The sequence below is a fragment of the Oryzias latipes genome, chromosome 4 (assembly GCF_002234675.1).
Source record: "Oryzias latipes chromosome 4, ASM223467v1".
Taxonomy (NCBI): Eukaryota; Metazoa; Chordata; class Actinopteri; order Beloniformes; family Adrianichthyidae; genus Oryzias; species Oryzias latipes.
This window is the reverse complement of record NC_019862.2, coordinates 24,341,898-24,364,434: the sequence shown is the minus strand read 5'-3', so window position 1 is coordinate 24,364,434 and position 22,537 is coordinate 24,341,898. Positions and strand designations below refer to the sequence as shown.

Below are 22,537 nucleotides of genomic sequence, written 5' to 3'. Positions count from 1 at the left end.
AAATGCCAGTTTTTTTTTTTAACTTGTAGCTGAATGTGCCATCATGATTTAGAAAGGTTTACAGGGTCACAAACTTTGATAAACCATTTTCAGTAAACGTTAAATTTGTGGCATCACACTTTAGCTAATTGAGACGGTAAGACCTGCACCATCTGTTTTGGGTAGAGCCCACAATTGCAAACCACTGACTGAAAACCTCTTAGTGAGCAGCCATCAGAAATGGTCACCCGCAGAGGTGCAGCCTGCAGCTTCCAGCAAACATCCTTTTATGACGGCTCAACACACTTGATTTCTGTCCTGTTATTGCAGCGTTTACCGCAGATTGTCCTGTCAGGGCCTGTCAAACATACGATGGGCAAAAAGTGCACCAGCGACACAAAAGAAAATCATTCTACTTTGTACAAAATCAGATTCAGATGGTTTTGAGTCCTCGTTTATAAGGTAACACTTTAAGTCAGAACATCCGCAGTTATTTTTACACCACTTCCACTCCACTTAAGTGTCAGCATGCTTCATTTCTACTGTGGATCATGTTTGCCATCTTGTGTTTGGATCTTGTTCTGTGCAAATAGAAAAAGAGGAAGGCTGTTTCTAGGAGGCTGAGGACCCATGTTGGTTTGTTTATATGATTACGCTCTGTTGTTTACTTTGTGTGCATTCGTGTTTGCGCCGTCCTCCATTGTGTTGATCTTCGGTTAAAGCGGCAAAAGGTAAAATTATGACAGCGGTGAGTCCACGTCAGCGGTGATTTCTGTCATGAGAGCGCACCGCCACCAGCTCTGTTACCAGGTGGCCTGTTGCCATGGTGACCAGCCAGCACTGCGCGTGTCACTGTTTTTCAGATGAATCTGTTTTCTCCATTTGCCCCCAACAGAACACCAGATCTCACCTGAAGCACACAAACACGCCGGCTGACACTCAAACTCAGGAAAATTAAATGAGATGAGAGAAAAAAAGTAGATCCACGCGGCTCACGGCACTCGTGAAGCCTCAATAAGTGGCTAGGGACAGATGCATTGGGAAGCGGCAGCAGAACAAAAGCGAGGTAAAAAAGAGGCCGCAGAAATGAACAGCGTTTACACCTCAGTGAGAGCTCTCTGTGACATAATGTGCTCTTGAAATAGACCTGATTAAAAGCTGGGAGTTTCAGGGAGCTCTCTGGCATCAGGAGACATCAGCACGTCCGGAGCTGATGTAGAGACATGCAAAAATAGAACACCCCATTCAAATTTCAACAAGTTATGCAAGAAATACAGACATCATTAGGGACAGTCGAGTTCTATGAGGAAGAAAAGTGATAAATAAAAGAAAAAATTGGACAAAAAACAAGTCTGAAACTAAGCTTTGATGTAGACAATCCCAACAAGTTAAAAGTGTAAATAAGTTCATGTAATGTGCAAGTTGGAATTTGTACAGAATGCAGACTCCACAAAAAAAGACTTAAAATCAAAGAAATAGAAAGTGTGACATTTAAATACCCATTCTGATCAAAATTGTATTTTTTGGTGTTTTTAACATGTTCGTGTGCATTTTTCCACATACTTTCAAAACTGCATTTCTGAGTATTTATCTTTTATATTTGTTGCGAATCGCGAGTAGTTTTTACATGAAAGCTACAATTGACGGGCCGAAGCTCCCTGCTCCGCTCCATCCAGATACGTCTTTGTTTTCCTCGTCTGAGCTGGAATCTGGCTGGATAGCTCCATTATTGCTCACCGTTTTTGTTGCGCCGTTAACGTCAGTTTGGGTTGTCAGAGACTGTTAGCTTGCACGACACAGTGTAAATAGAAATGTGACAGGAAGTGGAGGTGAGCTCATTTCCTTGCCATCGGCCCCGCCCACAACTCAGAGGCAAATTTCTAATGAACCAAGCTGCTCTGCAGAAACTGTGTCCTAGAAAACAACACAGGTCTTTTGGATTGGCTAAAAACAGCATCATCATAATTAAAAGACCACTGGGATCAATGTCTTTTTGAGTCATTCAATATTGAAAACATCCCATGTTAACCCTTGTGCTATCTTATATCACCCCACCCTTACATTGACGTGTTCTCCTTACCATGACAAAGGTGGATAAAGGTGGAAAGATTTCATGTAATCCATCGACACCAGTGAAGATCACAAATCATTGAAGAGAAAAGGTTCAGAGCACTGTCTAGTCTGTCTAGATCAGTGTTTTTCAACTTTTTTTGAGCCACGGCACACTTTAACCTTGACAAAAATCCCGCGGCACACCAGCATCCCCAAAAAAATAAAAAAGCAGAAATTCATGGTCTGTATTGATCGACAGCCCCCCCCCCCCCCCACCGCCACAATCTCACGTGGATTTTTGTGATAATTGTGGTAGAAAAAGCAGGAAGTTGCTGCTGTTTTTTCTAAGAGATGAAATAAAAGTTAAATTAGAAAATTTAGAAACTGTTTGTTTGTTGTGGTTTCAAGACGTTTCACAAGGTCGACTCATTAGGCGCTGTCCCTTTAAGCCAATGCATCATGGGAGATGTAGTGTGAAAACGGCCGAAAAAGGGCAGAAGGACTCGCGTCTCTGAGCTTCATTGTTTTGTTCACTTGTTCCACGGTCTGACACCGGACTCTGTGGAAAGCTACACCGCTAAAGAAGAGCTGTAGCTGGTATTTTTGTTAGAACTGAGCGACTTTTCAGCAGAATTAAGAACAAGGAAGTGAAGACTTTAAGCACTTCTGATTGGTCAGACTGATGACATGTGATTAAGCCTTCAAAAATGATTGGCGGAGACAGTTAAAGGGGCGGGATTTTTCCGCAAACTGCTATAGCTGGAGGGTAATCGCGATACCGTCATTCTTATCAAAATGTCTTTAATAGAATTAAATAAACACAAAGAAAAAGTAATTTTAAGATCTTTTATATTCCTAATTACTCAGTGTTTTCTCAATGCCTGTTTGGATGAACAAAGAGCTGATCTCCTGGAGATGGAAAATGTTGTTAGAGCAGCTAATGAGGGCAATTTCCCACGGCACACTTGACCATCTCCCACGGCACACTAGTGTGCCGCGGCACACTGGTTGAAAAACACTGGTCTAGATGACCCAACTCCCAACGTTAAAGTGCCTAGGATAGCACAAGGGCTACACAATATTGCTAATAAAACACACTTTTTTCAATATTGCATGCTATTTATAAGCATAAGTTCTATTTTTCTAGAGTTTCTAGACACAGATTTGTTTGATTAAGGGAAACTGGAAAGTTTTCTTTTGACTATTAATGCATTTATTGTAAAATGTGTAATTCTGGTCTTACTTTAAGATGCATTATGGTTTAGAAATAATTTTAGTTTGACTATTGTGGAACAAAATATTATATAATGGGAGGGGGGGTAAAAATACATGTACCTACTTTCAAGATACAAAGTCATTTTTTAAATAAGACACACTTATGTTATTGTTGAACTATGGCAATCGGCAGATAAATATAAGTAAATATCTGTATTTATAGTTAATTTAAAGATTCAGTTTTGTCTTTAAAGTGCAGAACATCACAACATATTTTAAGAAATCTTAGATTTTTTTCATTTATAAAAAAAAACATCTTGTATTCTATATTTTTACCTTGGTGTGATAAAGACAATTTTTCAGTGTAAGTTTGTGAAACACACAAAAAAATTGACTAAATCCAAAGTGCAAAATAATCTTTTCAGTACAGACTGATCATCTTCACACTGTTCAAGTTTACAGATTTTCTGCTTCAGCTGAATCAAGGCTTTTGTTTGAGCCATTTGGAGCATCGTTGTTGGTGGAGTTTGTCTGCTGCAAATTGTGTTATCCTCATTTTGTATTTTTCTTTCTTTTTCTCTTTGATGCTGTTCTCTGGTGTCTACATCCCATCATGCTTCTTAAGCAAGAAGCGGTTTAGCAATAATTAAACTGTGACGGCATTCTTTCATGTATATTTCCGGCTTAAGTCCTTTATGTAAAAATATGCACACTTTTAATTTCTATGCTGCAAATTCATGCTTGAAATATGGGTCTTTGGATGCTTTTGCAAAGGAAATTTGGCCGCAAAGTGAAATAAATGTACCCATTCATAGCAAAAAAAAATTCCTTTAATAAAATATAAATTATAATACTTTGTTGGTTCTGTCAATATTCTTAGAAGTACCTGGACGCTGGTTTAAACATGTCAAAACTGTTAAACCAAAGCTCTCCATTGTTGGGGTAGGGAATGACATCACCCAACCTTTGAGAGAGTTAGCAAATTAAGACAGATTAGCCAGTTATCCACCAACAATACTCATGATGGAGATCCAGAAGATGACATTCTGCATATATCTGAGAATGTCACACTGGGAAAGGTCAGCGGCCACATCGGTGGGAACACAAAGCAGAGAAGAAAAAGTTCCTGCATCATTTCTAAGAATTAGTCTCTCAAAAGGACTTTCGCGTTGCAAGTCCTTCTGCACGTAAGAGGTTAAAAAAAAAAAGCTGAAATGAGGTAAATTATGTAACAGCAGTGGATTTGAATTTGGATTAAAGGGCTTTAAAAAGGCATTCTGTGACAACAAAATCATCTTTTCTTCGCTCCAGGCCTTTTGTTTGCCCTCTCTAAAGTAATCTAACTAAAACAACTGACTCAATCAACTGTTTTGGAGATAAAGCTATAACACCTATTGCAATTGTGACTAAAAAAAACAAACAAATTTATGCGGCAACCAAACTTTTTTTTAAATTATATCTGGAGATTGGTGACCACAGCTGTTAGGTCTTAACCTAACACCTTAACCCTGTATAACATCAATAAACACATTACTGAGACCCCTGTCTCGTTAGCATGATGAAAACATACCAGAAAATCCCATTGTGTTTAGTTGGTCTATGTTTTCTGTCCTGTAGTTCATCATTATTCCAGCGGGGGCAGTAGAAGGGCCTTTGCTGGTCACTTCAAAGTGGCTGCCTCCATGAAATCTCAAAAAAAAAGTTTTGTCAGGAATTTTGTTTTGCTAATTTTAAAAACCCTTTGGGAAGAATAACTCATCCATTGCTGTATTAAAAGAATGCTAAATTTTTAAATAATTATTTTTTTATAATACAGTTACATCAAGTTAAAAATGTGTGGATCGACTTTGGGACCGGGGGTAATGAAAGTGATTTTTTTCCCGAACACGTCAATATTTAGTATTTACATTTTTTATTGTTATTTTGAGAAAAACAAACAGAAACAGTAGAAGAAAAAAACATAAAAACAAGAACATTTCCAGCACAACAAAGTCACAGCACGGAGGCAACACATCAGCTAGTTACATACAACTAGTACATTACATAGATTATGTCATGGGGAACCTAGTCATTATTAGTTCAATCAGAGGACAACATTTGGACTGCCTTTATAAAGAATGTTGAACACGTCAATATTTATACATTTTAAGCTAACACTTTTGTGAGCAAACACCTACTAAATAACCCAACATATCACAATTTATACTACCTATATCTCTAATGAAAAATGATACTGACAAACTTTTTTATGGATTTTATCGATTCTTTCATGTCGTGGGACATACATGGTTAAGTTAAATCCACATCAGCCAATTTATTAGTTTTCATGGATCTAAAGTTCTGAAGGTTTCTGTAGGTCAGGCTTGAGCAGAAACATTTCAATTTAAGCTGTTTATCCTCTGAAGAATATTTAAAGAAGATCAAACTTAAAATGTGCCACCTTTTCTTGAGATATCATGTAAGATTGTCTTAGAGGTTGTTTTGTTCTTTCAGAGGAGCAACGTCCATCGTGTATCGCTGTGAGGAGAAGCAGACCCAGAAACCCTACGCTGTCAAAGTCCTCAAAAAAACGGTCAGTGCACCAAAATATCCTCATGAGCCTCACAGGTTTGTAGCATCACTAGTAAAAATGTATTTGAGTGCTAAGCAAGCCTTTGAGGACCTGGCAGAACATGTAGGAAGAAGGTTCTCTTCTAGGTTGGATAACACGCATCTCCACCTCTCACAATTTAAGGGATTATTTTTTTGTTGTGGTTTTGGTGTTTTGAATTTTTAGACTAATAGACCTTCAGGTTGTGACAATTTTATATTGCACTTTTCAGTCCTTGTTGTGCCCACATGCCAACATTCTGATACTCCTCTTGTCTGCATGTCCTCTTTTTCAGATTGACAAGAAAATCGTTCGAACAGAAATCGGCGTCTTGTTACGTCTTTCACATCCCAACATTGTAAGTATGCTGATGATTATTTTTCCAGACTTCTTTCAGTCTTAGCTCTATTTTTCGTAATACCTTGGAGTCTTTAGATGTTTGTCAAGTCAGAGTTTAGAAGTCCTAAAATTTGAATTATTTCAAATTGCTTCTGAAGTCTTTAAAGGGGCAGTTCAAATTTTAATTTAGGAGGACAAGTCGAAGCTTTAATATGTCTATAAGAACTATAATTAATGATTAGTTGTGTCTTAATGTTCTAGAAAACAGAGTGATGACAAATTATATGAAGAACCAAAGTTTTAGTTTTGGAAAGTAAATGTGAGACTGACTTTGAGAGAAGAAAATAACTTAAAAGGCTTAAATGGGTTTTATGAGCCATTTCAATCTGCACATCTTAAGATGCTTATTAAGACCTCAGTGTTTGATTTACCTGCTGGTGATCATTGTGATGGTTGGAGGACACTTCAGTGTTCACTTCTGTTAACAGTGAGCAGCTGTTCGTCTGAAGATTCATAATGTTCTGCTGTTCTGCCATAAACCGGCGCCATATCCAGGTCGCCCCCATCTGTCTTCCCCCAAAGCCAATTATAAAAAGCTCACTGCGACTTCCGGAAAGTGGCTGCAGCTAATGGATGGAAGGGCAGATGGTCCATTGTTTCCTCTGACTTACGGAACTGCCCTGAACAATGTTTCACTGGACTGACTCTAAAGTGCATATTTTGCCTGTTATCTCTCTGGTCTTTGTATGATTTTTGTTATTTTTAGCATGCCGGTCCAATGGCACTGCAGAGCTGCAAAAAAGCAATTCAGAAATTGGTAGCTGGTCCCTCGTTCTCAAAGACTCCAGTATTGCAATACCATACTTGATTAGGGGGCAACTCTGAATGCTTTGAAGATATTATAAAAATGATACAAAAAAATACACTGAAGAATTAATGAATGCAGAAGCTAAATAAACGTTGGTATAGTTGAATCTCAGTTAAAAATCAATGAAAAATCCTATTTTTTGTGGTTTAGATCCAGTTAAAGGAGATCTTTGAAACAGATACTGACATCGCACTCGTGCTCGAACTGGTGACAGGAGGAGAGCTTTTTGACCGGTAAGAACGCAAACTACTTTGCCGATAGTTTCTCTGACTTTACTGTCGCAGTTTGATAATACATCATGTGATATGCACTGTTATAGCTGCTTTGTTTATCAGCATTTCTCCATCTGTTATTGAAAGATTTGGTTTGGTCAATGCTCAGTCTTTGGCTCGATTTCCATGTAGTCACTTATTACCCATCCAAGTCCCACTTCATAACTTCAGTTTAAAGTCCCACTTCAATTATCTTTTGATCTATCTTCTAATTGTTCCTAGTGGTCTTTTCAATATGATTATGCGTTTTTTAGCCATAATCAAAAAACCCTGTTGTTTTCTAGGACATAGTTTCTGAAGAGGAGCAGTGGTTCATCACAAATTTGCCTCTAAATTGCCTCCCTGTTGCAGAGAGCTGTCCGTTTACACTCTTTCCTGCTAGCTTACAGCCCCTCATACCCTTAACCTAACATTTGACGTGGAACAAAAATGGCAAGCAATTTCGGAGCAGTCCAACTGTACAGTTTTTAGCAAGATCCCTGCTCAGACCAGAAAAATAAAGACGTACTTGGATCTAGTTGTCTACAAGTGGATGCATCAGAATGGAATGTGGCCCACCCAGCACATAATCTGTATCACAAATAAAATCTTTTTTCAATGGCATTTTTTCATCTGCTCCTTATTCACCATGATTTGAAACAAAAAAAACTACTCAGAAATGCAATTTTTATCTTAGTTTTTCTTATGTCGTCCATCATGAAAGAAATGCTACAAAAACGTGTTACAAACACAATTTTCATCAGAGTCGGTCTTTAAGGCAAGTTTGACAGGGGTGCACAGAAGAGAAAAAAAAATCAAATCATTTATATTACAGTATATCTCAGTCATGTGAAACCTCCAAGACAAAATCCCTCTTCCTGCTAAGCATCAACAACTAAGATAAAAACTTTAGTCTTTTCCTTTTAAGTTTAATGGATCATTCAGTAAGCAGTATTCAGTAATCAAATGTCCAAACGTTTTTGTGGTAACACTTGGCTTAAACCTAAAAGTTCAATTCAGATGCAGATGCTGTTTTAGACTCATTAATAATCAAAGTAGTAGGTGTTCATGGTCATTCATTATAAAAGAGTTGAGATATTTAGCTGGAGGTGTCAGCTTGAATGATTTCAGATGATTATGCTGGTGCAGATGGTTCGGTGACATCGTAAATAATGAATCTGAGGAGTGTTATAGTTTCAGTTCTTATTTTTTGTAATATTTTACCTTTTTTTTCTTGCAGCATTGTGGAGCGCGGTTACTACAGCGAGAGAGACGCAGCCCACGTCATCAAGCAGATACTAGAGGCCGTTGCGGTGAGCTCCTGTTCCGTCTTATTGGTTGAAGCACTCAGGGGATTCTACGATGGAGCATTAGGGCCACCATAAAAGTGAAAAAAAAAAAAACTAAGACATTTACGAGAATAAAGTTGTACATTTATTATATAAAATATTAATTTTACAAGGGAAAAGCCACTCTTTTTCAAAATTAAAGTTGGTTGTATAAGCCTCCATCAACATTATGTACAGACTAAATTCATTGCTGCAGCAATTTCTGGTGATGTCGTAAGTCTTTAGTTTATCATCAGGAATCAGCAACAATGCATTTGGACGTCTGCTGCTATACTCCTGACTAAACTCCAGACAGCGTAAACAGCGGGCCCACCGGTTCCTGTAGATCAAGAATCTTCTTCTAAAGAGAATTTCCTACAGATTCTTTTCAATGTCCTTAAATCTACAATAATAATCTATAATAATAATAATAACGTTGACTCGCTAAAAGACTTAATATTTCCATATTAGTGGAACCAGTGCTGATGGAACCACTTACAATGCACTCTATGTCTCTCATAATGAAACACAACATTGGACTTTTTTTGTGGTTGTTTATATTTTCCTCAATAGCCTAAACAGACTTTTTCCTTATAAATCTAGCATTTTTAGTAAATTCTCAATTTATAACGTGTGAAATTATGTTATTGTTGTTTTCTATTTACTTGCTGCACTGGCAATGCTGTTTCAGAAGCATAAGGGGAACTTTCACCTTTTATGCCGACGACTGTCAAATTTATGTTCCTAGATGCAAGGGACCAGACATCACGATTAACACAATAATTGACTGCTTTGCTGAAGTTAGGTTGTGGGTTATGGAAGTTTTTCTGGAGCGTAGTTAAAAATAAAAGTCAAAACCAGAAATGCTTTTTCATTTTCAAAATGAAGCTGCATTTGTTGGCCCAAAATTAAAAAGAAAAAGCAATCCGCCAAAGCGCTTTTTCTTCTTCAACATAGCTTATTCTGTCACTTAATTAGAATGATAAAGAAAATGGTATTTGACTCTCAAGTAAATGTGTGGCAAAATTCATTTAGAAATGTTAATCCATTTAAATGACAATCAAAATGGATTAACAGAAATGCTTTTTCATTTTTTTTTCAGCTTGAAAAAGCATTTCTAGTTTTGACTTTTATTTTTAATCATGCTCCAGAAAAACTTCCATAGTGGGTGTCGGCAAACTTTCTTGGCCTTAATTAAAGCAAAACAGAGTTAATTTTTGTTACCTTTAACGTTCGAAAAGATCATGGTCTTGATTTTCTCTCTCTTGCCGCTTTTGAACAGTCTGTGGTCACGAATCTGGGTGTGAAACTTGATGCAGCTCTGAAGCTCAACCTCCAAATAAACGCTGTGACTAGCTTTAAGTTTTAAGTCTTTTATATCAAAAACGAACCTTGAAATTTTCGTCCATGCCTCAGTGTTGTCTAGACTAAATTATTGCAGCTCTTTGTATGCTGGGTTTCCCAAGGCATCAATAGCCAGGCTGCAGCTGGTCCAAAACGCAGCAGACAGATTTATTTATGGGGGAAAAAAGTATGACCACATAACAACGATCTTGGTCTTTTTGGTCTCCTGCCAGTGAAGCCTCTTAATTTTACTTTATTCTCGTAAATTTATGATATTTTTTCTTATAATTTTTCGACTTTATTCTTGCACATTTTTTACTTCCATCCAGCCGTTCATCTTCTTCTGCTCATCCGGGACAGGTTACAGGGGCAGCAGTCTGAGCAGTGTGTCCTGGGAGGCATTCGAACCAAATGCCTGAACCCCCTCAACTGGCTGGCTCCTCTTGATATGGAAGAGCAGTAGCTCCACTCACTTGAACACGGTGCTTGTTATGGACAAGCACCACTTGGGTTTAGATCACGGAGGCCATTCTTAAATTTATGACCTTTTTGTCTCATAATATTACAACTTTATTCTTGTAAAAACTTGTGACTTTATTCTGGTAAATGTTTTTATTTTTATGGTGGCCCTAATAAATCGTTGGATTAAGTAACAAATGGATTTGACATTTTTTCATATTTTAAAGATCATTTTTAGTGTGAGTAAAATGAAGGAAAAGTTAAACAGAGTTGGTGAGTGTTGTTGTTGCTGGTTTTATTTAGTTGTTGGTTCTGCTTTGGTTCCATTTGTTAGCTCAGTTGCTGCAGTTGCCATATTTAGTTCCAGGAGTAAAACACACTGACAGCCACAAAGCTCCAGATTTGGTATCCTGATCCTGCTTTTTAGGGTCATCAAAGGGTTTTTCAGACTAGATAAATCAGCTGCTCTATCTCAGCTGTGGATAATTCACCTCCATCCATTGTGATTATTGGATTAATCATCCCCAGGAGCACTGTTCTGCCTCTGCAGCCTCACAGCGAACCTCCATTACAAGCTGGCTGTTTTTAGATGGGAAACATGTCATAACTCCAGCAGATCATCAGTTTGTCGGTGCGAGTGTGAATAAAGCTCGTTATCAACACTTTCAGAGGTGTTGGGAGTTTCATTTGCTCCTTTCAGATCATAGTGTGTTTGCTAAACATGTTTGCATCGAACACAGAGAGAGGAAACAGATATTCATCTGAGAGAAAAGGCGTCTGGGGTTTTATTAGCAGTGCTTCTCCGTGTGCTTCAGAGCCCGAGGTTTCTGTTTCATGTGGGAGGGAGGCCCCTCTTTCAAAATGCTTCTCACTAAAAGTTTAAGTGGGGCACTCTCATATTTTAAAGGTTACCATTTTTAACCAAAATGTAATCTAACCAGATGATGAATCACTTCACTTTACCATGGGGTACTTTGATGTTATGTTCAAGTACGATAGGAAGAAGAGCTAGAACAGCATTTTCTTGTCAGTTCCAATCAGAAGCACCAAACCAGAAATCAGAGAAGTGCTGACTGTATGTGTTTTGTAACCAGAGCTACTGCATAACCAAACCCAAAAGACTGTCTTTAAATTCTACAAAAGCAGTTCTAACTTTTGTCTGTGGGTAATTTTTAATCATTAGATTCTATCCTTAAAACAGTTGCAGATGCAAAAACTTCAGCATCATACTCCATCAGCAAGCGCTTTAGCCATTGACTGCATGAGAACTGGACTGAGCGATCCCTCCCTCCTGGCCATACCATTTTTTTCTGCAGTGCACATTTTTTCAAGTTAGAAACGGGCCAATCAGATGCCTTAATAAAAAAAATGTGGTCTCACGTCAAACGTTTGAAATTTTGTGTAGTCCACTTTCAAGTGGAAGGGGTTTGGGCTTACAACAAGCTTATTTCTGATTGGCCAGTGTGGTTACCATTAAAAATGTAGACTCAAACCAACTTAGACTAATCACTGCTTACTGACGTTGTCTGGCTCCAACCTGGCAGTGTCCGTATCGTGAAAAAATGAGGACTGAATTGACTTAATTTCATTAAAGCCTGTCGTGGTTGATGTCACTTTATCCAGTTCTCAAGTCAATGGTTTTGCCTAAACAACATGAGGTAATACTTCCTTACAACCAAAGATCGTTACAAGTTAAAGTAAGGATTAAGGAGTAAGTTTTGTTTTTTTAAGTTCTGTGACTCAAACTAGTTGTAAGCTACAGTGGTTTAGTTAGAGTTTACCTTTGGACATAGAGTGAGGAGCTTGATCATCCAGCAGCTGTTCTTCACAATTTGAAGCTTCCTTCTGGTTGCAAACTTAATGTCAGCTAATAAGATGCCGATGAGAAAAAGAGGTCCTGGGCTCCTTAAATCACAGACTAAAGCGAAGAGACCAATGTCAGTTTAATCTTTTAAACAATGGAACAATTCAAATTGACAGTTGAGTCAGAAGTCAGCTAATGAATGAATCTACTTAAGCAGCTGCAGCAATATCTAGTAAAGACAACTTTAATGTTGTCTGTGTTTCATTTTTAATTGCTTGGAAAATCTCATCTGAAAAACTGGAAGGCTTTGATGCAGTTCCACTTGTCTCATTGCGTGAATTGATCACACATTTTCAGCAACCGAAACCTTTATTCAACCCATGAGATGTGGCGATTGCATTCTGACAGTGTCAACGTTAAAAAAGGAGATCAGGGATCTGAAAACGAAGAAGAAAGGAAAGCGGGAGATCTAAGGATGCAGATGCTTTGAAGCACTGATGGAGTCAAAACTTTTAAAAATGACACAGGACAGAATCCGCTAAAGTATTCTACTTTCAGGTAGAACAGGAACAAAATTCAAACACCAGAACTTCAAAAATGTATGAACTCAATGTCCAGACGTTTCTTAAAGACTCACTCCAATGAAAATCATGTAACCAGTGTTGTTAGATTGGGTTTATGACGCTAGCAGTGTAAACAGATGACAGGAATAGGCTTTTTCTAAACCAATGGTCCAGTCCACAACTCAGAGGTGAATTTCTAATTAACTACTGCTGCTCTGCAGAAACTCAGTCCTTGGAAACAACACAGATTTGGGGGATTTTACCTAAATCATAAACAAAAGACAACTGGGAATGCTTTTAAAGTAGATCAAAAGATGATTGGAGTGGAACTTTATTTGTTTAAGAAAAATGAAAGGAAATATGTAGTCAAAAATGGCTCCTCTCCAACTTTGTTGTGATCAGACTAAATAATTTGTTTAGTTGGTGAATAAAATTAAAGGACTGGGTTTTGCAATAAATGCAATATAAAATAAAACAAAGTTTTTCCTTTTTTAATTTATGTAAAACAAAAAAACTTCCGAGGAGCTCATTTTTATCAAAATCAACACAACATCTCATTACTTTGCAATATTTTAAACTAATGATCATTAGTCTCTTTTTAGTTGATGTTTTTTTTAAAAAAAAAGACATTAAAAGCCAGATTCTGGAGAACTATTGCAGTGAGGATGACCAACGATTGATGTACTTCTTGTGTCTGAGAAGCTGAAAATATAATCAGTCTGACTCCTTTGAAGCCTGTTGTCATTATGCAACCGCAGATCATGTTGCTCTTTCATAACAACAGTGTGCAGTCAGCAGCAGCCTTGGCGGTCTCACTAATGAGGCTCCATCAGCCCTTTGAAGGGATTTTTCTTTCCAATCATCTGTGAACAAATAGGGTTTCATATTCCACTGCTGTCAAAGAGTCGATTAGTATCACATCGTACAGTTGGTGCGTCTGCGTGCTGTTGGGAGAATAGGAGCACATTATTATTGTGAAAAGACCTAAGAGTATAAAAGTATGATAGATCGATGAAAGCTAATATTCTTTAAATGTCTAAGGATATTGATTAAAATAAATATCAGTTCATTCCAACAGTCTAATATTTTTCTATGTATTTAAAAATATATCATTTAGAAAAATAACTTAACTTTCCTAAGTGGCAATTATTTAATCCTGTAAAGCCCACTACATCAGGGAATTGACAGAAAATTCAAATTCTTTGGAATTAAGGTGTTTTTGAACCCTTTGATGAAATCCACTATAAACATTTTTGCTACATCCATTTTTTAAAGAAATATAGATGGTATAAATTACGATACGTTGGGTGGTTTGCTAAGTTTACAGCCATGTTAGTTTGTTCAAAAAAAAATCACCTTATTTACGAACTTTCTCAGATTTGATACACACATGTTTAACGTGCTGTAGCTATTATAAAGGATTAAATATCAGTACATTTTACATTCTTTAGAAAGCAAGTAGTCGCTTTAAAAATATGAATAATAATAGATGAGTTATTCTCACCATAATGTTTTGAAAATTAGCAAAATAATTTTCCCTCCAAAGTGTTTCATTGAGGCGCTATTTATAAATGAGTAGGAAAAGCCATTCTAGTGCCTCTAGTCGAATAATGATAAACTACAGGCCAGAAAACAATGAACAAGTTAAACGCAATGGGTCGTTAAGAAAAGTTTTTATCATGGCAATAAGATAGGAGTCTCAAAAAAGCGTGTGTCAAATATGACACGAATGGTAGTAGAGGGTTAACTACATGATTTTCTGACCAGTAATTGATTGTCGTGATCAAGATTCTGTATTAGGATAACTTCAACCAGAAAGTGTTTTTTCTAAAACTTTTAACCGGCTTCTGCATTTGAGGCTTTTTTTGGGTGTGCAACATAAAGGGACTTAAAAACTTAAAGCAAAGAGTAAACAATTAAAAAGACAGATTTTCAGGGGTTATATTAAACTTTAAGCTTTGTCCATATAAAAATATTCACACTTTTGACACATAAAACCTCCACCAGTGATTTCACGCAACAAAAACACCACCAAATGCAATAATGATATTATTTGACCACAGATATGGCATAAAATAGACCATATAGGTTCAAACAACCTAAAACAAAGTTTTAAACGTAAAACAGTTTAAAAATGTTATGTGACATGTAAAAATAAAGACCCAGTCCAATCATCTATTGATCTATTTTAAAAGCGTTTAAATGCAGTTTTTAGCCAACATAAAAAGCAAAAACGTGTGTTGTTTTCTATGACAGTTCCTGCAGAGCAGCAGTCCCCATCCCGTCCCCATCCATCTGTTTACATGCTCTCTCATTAGCTTACAGCTCCCCACACCCCCAACCAAAAATTGGTGGTGCAACAAAAATGACGAGTAACATTGGAGCTATCCAGCCAAGCCAGATTTCTGAGCCAGATTCCAGCTCAGACAAGGAAAACGGAGATGTAAATTTATCTATTTTTCTAGAAGTGGATGCATCAGAACGGAGCAGAGCAGAGCTGGGCTGCTATAATAACTTGGACGTCTCACTTTTCTCAACAGCACTTTATCAGAAAGAAAAAGAATTAGTCATGACAGCACAGCAACTTCAATAATACTAGTTACATTTAAAGCAAGAAGAAAAGAAAAGAAAAAAACTTCATTTCACTTCTCAAATATCACAGTGTTCATCTGCTATATGATATCTTTAACTGAAATTGATGATCCGAACAGCCAATGATTTATGAAGAAAAATCTTTAAAAAATATCAGGGGTACCCAAACTTTCTTGTACCACTGTATGAGTGGTTGCTACAACAAACACTGGCTTTTACTGGATTCGATCTGACTAAATTTTGTTCCAGTATTCAATTTTCAATTCAATTTTATTTGTATAGCCCAAATTCACAACAACAGTCGTCTCAATGGGCTTTCGTATAGGTTTTTGAAAAAGTTAAACACAAAATCAAAAGTATCATGAATACATAGAATTCAATAGGAAAATATTAAATTGAACTAACAAACTGACTAAGCCAAACTGGACACCGCTGCTCTTAGACCCCCTTCGCGGTAAGGAAAAACTCCTAAAAAAAACGGATTCCGGAAAAAACGAAGGGGTTGCCCACATGAAGCCCAGTAGTCTCCACTTGTAATCATTTTCATATTTCCTCATGAAAGCAGGCGCTGAGGGCAGCACCAAAATACGTGTGATGCCTGAAAACATCGAGGAGGCCCAAATGCCTCAGTAGGTGTTGCCGGCAGAGCTGCTGCGCGTGGCGGCCGCGTGCAGCCGCCACAGGTTTCTTATGTAACAGCAGCCTCCATCCTGCTGCTGAACAGATTAAAGGCGGAGAGGATTAAGACACACACACACACACATTTACACACACACTGACCAAAGCTGACCTACATTTGACAAGAAGAAAAACATACGCCTGTTTATGTGTGTGGGGATTACAGAGCAGCACTGTTTGTTGGATCAGATGTGAACGTGGCTTTAATCTGCAACAAAGAAACACACAGTCGACCCTAAACACACTGTTGATTTTCTCACTGCAGCTTCCCTGCTTAAAAATGTGAAGCTTCTGACTGATAACAGTGGTAGACGTTTAAAACAGGAACAATCAACAGTTATTAAAACAACAAATTAAAAGAAACAATGTGTTCTGTATATTGAATTTACAACTTTTGAAAAAATATATTTGTGGATAAGAAAACAAAAAATATGCAGAAATATTCAAGATGTTAACAGTTACAAATTAAGCTTTATTAATTTTTTTCATGACCCTTAATTTTTCTTTTTTCCTTGTAGTTAATGAATTACAGTTTTGTTTTTTGTTGAATTCTTTTTTTGCCTTTCATTGTCTCCATAAAGTCAAATCAGAAACAGCTTACAAGTAATGAAAAACTAGATTGTAAAAAAGACAAAAGTAAAAAAAAAAAAAAAAAAAAAAAAAAAACAGTTGAAATTTGAAAGGAAATATGATTCTTTTAGATATTTTTTTCAATTCTTTAAATACCATATTAATATTTATAGATTGTTTGCATATCTTCTTCCAGACATATTAGACAGCATCTCTTTTGTCAATTTAGCATAAATCTGAACTTCTTCAATCATCAAGTAACTCTGACAAACTTTAACTTCAAACTTCAACAAAGAAAAGTTAGCTCTGTTTTGACAACATTTTTTATTTTAGATATGCGTGCTGATTGCTTGCATTCTCATTGGCTTTTGTAACCAAAAAACTACTAAGGAAAGATCACTTTACTGATGCCTTCCATGAGTTTTTTTGCACTTGTACACATGCTTATGCTACGCTCACAATGGTAATGTGTTTCACTATTCGATACTAGCACTTAACCCTTGTGCTATCCTATTACCGCACCCTTACATTGACGTGTTCTCCCTACCATGACAAAGGTGGATAAAGGTGGAAAGATTTCATGTAATCCATGGACATCAGTGAAGATCACAAATCATTGAAGAAAAAAGGTTCAGAGCACTGTCTAGTGGGTCTAGATGACCCAACTCCCAATGTTAAAGTGCCTGGGATAGCACAAGGGATATACCTGCAGTTGGAAGAGGTTGGTGTGAATTGTTATTGTGACTTTTTCTTTTACACCTCTCTTCCAATAAATGAAAGACTTGGTGTCATATATTTCCAGCAGGGGACAAACCACAATTACTAGTTTCTTCTACATGATCAATTTTCCAACGTTTGGAAAAAGGACCCTACCCATACGTCCCTACCAAATCTGAGTCCCTGATTGGTCAAAGTTCAACTGGTTTAACTTTCAGCGTTTGTTCAAAGGCCACACCTTTTGTAAGTAGAGCCGAAAAACTGAAATAAAAACATTTGTAGCAATGCATAAGCATAAGACTTTTGAATGCAGAAGTATATGTCCAAAGAGGCGCATATACACACATTTACAGAGACTTTTCATAGGAAGTGGTTGCTTGAATGCGTGTTTCTGAGGCTGGTGTGAATGTAGCATTAGACGTTTCCTCAGTTGTTAATGGTAGGGGGATTTTTGCAAGGAGTTTTTTGTGTTTACAGTAAGACAATACCTGATAATTCTGTTGAACATAGCAACCTGTTAAAGGGAGATTCTAAGTGTTTTCTCTTCTTTGTCCTTCTGTGTGGTTTAGTATTTGCATGAAAATGGGGTCGTCCATCGAGATCTCAAACCGGAGAACCTGCTTTATGCCGACCTGTCCCTGGACGCTTCACTAAAGATAGGTAATACACCAGAAGCTCCTTAAGTCTTTTGCTTTGACATGCTAACATCGAAAGCCAATATCTCTGATCTTAAAGAATATATGTTCCTTCTGTAAAAGACTGTTTTCTAGTCATTTTTACAGTTTCGAAGTGCCACCAAATCAATTGACTGCAGCCTTCAGCCACCAAAGCTGATGTCATTCCCAGATTTATCCAGACATCATAACCCCCCCCCCCCCTAATCCAGCATAAAGTGTTTTTATGCACAAATTGAAGGATTAGCCTCTAAAATCATCCGTCAGTCCATTTCTGTCCTCACATTCAAACCATAAACATGTCAGTTCACAACAAACCAAATCATGCTTTTAAAAAGTTTCACAAAAGTAGTAGTACTGAAAATTCTATGCAAATGGTTTAGTCAATTGAACCCATTGTTGGATGGATTTGCATGCCTATATTACACACCAGTTTATTTACTTTATGTGTCATTTGGTTTAGCAGCACCAAACCTTTAGTTGGACTACACTCAAACTAACCATGCAGCAACGAGAGCATTTGCAGTTATCAGCTGTCCTAGCGTGCAAACTGACAAGTCTGTCAGATTCTATGTAATCTGGAAGATTATACTTATCCAGGTTCAGGCAGCCACATGCGAGCCTGGATACATGTTTACAAACATGAACAATTACAGACTTGATTTCTGATGCAATGGTCAGAAATGGTCGGCAGGATGAGCTCCTCTAAAAGCTGTGAAGCATTCTATAAACTGAAGTAGTCTTAAAAGGCCTGAGGGAAACCAGCTGGAGTTGATTTTCTGGGATTTTAATAAGGTTTCTCAGAAATGCAGTGAGCGTTATGCATTAATTCTTTAGATTTAAGATTTTTCAATTATTGGGATTTGGCTTGAAGACCCACATTCTATTTTCATCTGAACAAAAAAAAAAGTTAGTACTTGAATGAATGGTTTATTTATTTATTTTTAATTTTTGTTCCTAATCGATTAAAAATGTTCTTTTTCACACAGTTTTTTTTGGTTGTAAAGTACTTTGGTAAAGTGCCATATAAATTAAGTTTTACGAATGATTTATTTATTTATTCCACCTTAAGACCCCTAGTGTGATTTGATAAATAAGATTTCATTCTATTTAAATGTATGCCTTAATCCAATACAAAAAAGGCCTTACAATAAACTTGAATAAAAAAAAGAACAATTAGTTTATATTTGCATATTACAATTTAAAAGAACTAGAAATAAAAAGCAGAGCTTCCGTGCTTGATCCTGAGCTTTTTGTTGTCATTTTGGTGGAGCATCCAGATGGACGGTAAGCTCCTGGCTAACTGCTACAGATGGTGATGGGAGAGTCTCTCCCCTAACAATTTTCATCAGCTTTTGGTGGAAAAGCAACACTCCCACTTCTTCAACTTTTTAAAAAGGAAACTGAAATAAAAAAAAAAGAATAAATTCATAAAGGGAAAGCTCTGATAAGAAAATGTTTTCCTTTTTCAGCCGATTTTGGACTTTCAAAAATTATTGATGACCAGGTGACCATGAAGACGGTCTGTGGTACTCCAGGTTACTGTGGTAAGTAAAGGTCACTGAAAATCTAAATATTAAATAGAAAATTATAATTAAAAAAAGCATAATTTTATTAAGTTCTTGGGATGATAGAGTTTATGACGGTATTTAAAGTCTACTGAAAAATAGTTACTTAAATCAGTCAGGTTTGGGTGCTGTATGAGCTAAACAATATATATGTATTAGTGATAACTAGTGAGATGTATTTGTAGAACCTATCCCAGTCTGGACAGGAAGTAAAAAAAGACAGTAATAAATTGCTCCCATAAATTGATAACTAGTGGTCACAAATTAGTATTTACTTTGCTGATGAGCAAAGTAAAAATGAGCATTTTGAGCACAAAAATTAGGATTAAATGGTCACAATAAGTATTTTAATATCATTAACTGCAACGATGGATTTGTGGACATAATATGTAAATTTTTGTCCACAAAATACTCCTTTGCTCACACAAAATGCTCACTTGTGTCTGCATGTGTTCAAATTGCTAATTTGTGTCCTTAAATTATTAATTTGACAGAACAATATGTTTTTACTTTTTAATTTCATGTCCAGGGCTTCGATAAGTACTGCAAATACAAAGCGGGGCATTGGTCGATCTAGAAAGTTGTTGTTTTTTAAGGTGGGAAAGTGGGGGCAGAAGGTATTGGCTGGGTGACATAAGAAAGATGGGACAGAGGAAGAACCTTATTTGTGAAGATTCAAAAATAAATATTCATAAAAATGTATTATTTAAAACATTTAAATGTTATCTGTAACAAAATATTTTTAAAGTGTTTTAAATAAACCACAATAAATATACGAGTTTTATGAGGCTATACCTTTTTTGTAAAAAGAAGCCTACACCAGACATTCTATATAAGATTATTTTTATAACTGTTTTTTTTCACTAGGTCTAAAATATCATTAAACTTTGTGCTTTTCTAAAATTAGATAACATTACTTTTGATCACTGGAAGGAAATTAGTTTATTACAGGAGCAATTTATTGTTATTAGTTTATAAAGAATGTTAATATTATTGCAAAGTGAGACTACACCTTAAAAATACTGTAAATTACTGCACAAAACACAACTGAATACTGATATAATTGCACATGATAAGAGCAGCTGAAAACTGTCAATATTGCACAAAACTGCTGTTTAAAAAAGTTGCATGGAAGTTCAGATGTTAGAAGGCATAAAAACATTATATTAATTATTCTGAGCATCTGTCAATGGTAATATTTTATCCAAAGTTTTAGAGCATTTATTTATTATTTATAATATAACATAATGGATCAATTTTACTAAAGGTTTGAGTGTGTAAAAACATGCAGATAAAGGACAGCGTGCAAAAAAACACACATTGTTCTGTTCTGATCTGTTGTAACTAAATGGGTAAAAGATGCTTCCATTGACCCATGTGTAGTTTAGGCTAATTCCGGCAAAATCCACTAAAAAGAGCAGAAGCAACTAGCTCAATTTTGTGAACTCAAACGTGAAGGAAGATGAAGGGTGCTGTTTTGTGGGAATATTTTGCACGTTCGAAAAATATGTGCAAACTGGGCTAACTTTATGCACAGATAGTTGCATTCATAGTTTTAAACAGGTGATAATAATGGACCAAAAGATGACAAAGAAATCGCATCTATGTGCGCATGTAAATATTTATGAGGAAAAAAAAAGGTAAGGATTATTAATACATAAGCTTTGCATATTCAAAGTTGCAAAGTTTGTGGATTTGGATAAATTTAACTATAAATACGGCAAGTTTAAAAAAAAATATTTTCCACTTTTTTCAAACTCCTTTTTTTTTACCTCAAATGTTAATTTTGTTCAAACCCTGCTCCTTTCTTCCTGTGCGTTTCTCTTCTCCTCTCCAAACCACGGCTGTTGGGTTCTGAGAGCATTGACCCCTACCTGTATCTTAACGTCTATCCCTCTTGCGGGCATAATTTAATTTAATTTAATTTAAAGCCCTATACCTTAAGGTATGTTTCACCAAAAACAGGCACATAATTGTTATCAGTCTGTTTCATCTGTTTAGGCAGAGCTACAATTTTAAATTCTATTGCATTGACCTTTATTTAAATACGGTACGTGTGTTTTCGCCAGCTGTCCTTTCCACACTTTTTCTTTGAAAACCAGCAAATCCTAATTACCGTAGATGTAATCTAATTGCTTGCCCAGGTAGTTTTTTGTGCTTTTTAATTGGGATCTTAATGAGTCAGGCCTAATTTGTCAGTAAATGACAGCTTTGCCGCAATAAAAACAGTTGTGGGTAACAAAAAACAAACAAACAGAATAATAGTGCTTTAACAGGCCTGTTTAATCTGTTTTGGCGCATGCAGACAGACTGACTAATTTAATATCTGAACAGGTTTGATGCAGGGCCGTATTAAAAAAAAAAGTTCAAAATTAACAACTCATCCAATTTATTGCTTGTTGTATGACTGTTGGAAGCCTTTTTACTTAGTAGTGATTTGCTCTTCTTGACTAAGGTTGTATGGCGGGGGGTTGGAGGGGCATCTGAGGGCAAGGCTCTAAAGTGGAGGGCAACTAGTCCCCTTGCTCCCCTGATGACCTCCCTGTACTTGGTGCAGTAACGTGGGGTCAGGTGAGGCAAGTGAGGCACAGCCTCACCTGTCATAATCATGATAAAATAGAAAAAAGTTAAATTAAGTAAATATTATTTTCCACTGATCTGTGTTAAATATGCATTTTTAGTCAACTCAACATGTTTTCCACAGTTTTTGAGGTTAAAATCGCAGAATTTCAGTGTTGCGCGATCATAGACGGAGCGGAAACTCTGGTTCAGGCTCTGAAGCACTGTGCTTCATGTCTGACGGCAAGGCTCAATGTTAACAGAGACGTGCGCTGAAAATGCTGCTGTAGGCCCGCAGAAAAGGCTTTAGGTGAGGCAAGCCTCACCAGCAGGGGGCAGACGTGAGCTGACAGCTGCTTTGTAGCTACACTACTGCCGTAGAAAAAG

At 36.7% G+C, this 22,537-nt stretch overlaps 1 protein-coding gene across 1 annotated transcript in view; it reads left to right on the top strand.

Moving 5' to 3' along the window:
* The window catches only part of LOC101155594 (calcium/calmodulin-dependent protein kinase type IV), a 36,969-nt gene that overhangs the window by 4,656 nt on the left and 9,776 nt on the right, over positions 1-22,537 (top strand). The window contains exons 2-7 of the mRNA XM_004068258.4: positions 5,740-5,818; positions 6,132-6,194; positions 7,194-7,276; positions 8,535-8,607; positions 17,919-18,009; positions 19,496-19,570. Coding sequence (XP_004068306.2) covers positions 5,740-5,818; positions 6,132-6,194; positions 7,194-7,276; positions 8,535-8,607; positions 17,919-18,009; positions 19,496-19,570 — 464 coding nt within the window. The remainder of the gene's footprint in view (positions 1-5,739; positions 5,819-6,131; positions 6,195-7,193; positions 7,277-8,534; positions 8,608-17,918; positions 18,010-19,495; positions 19,571-22,537) is intronic.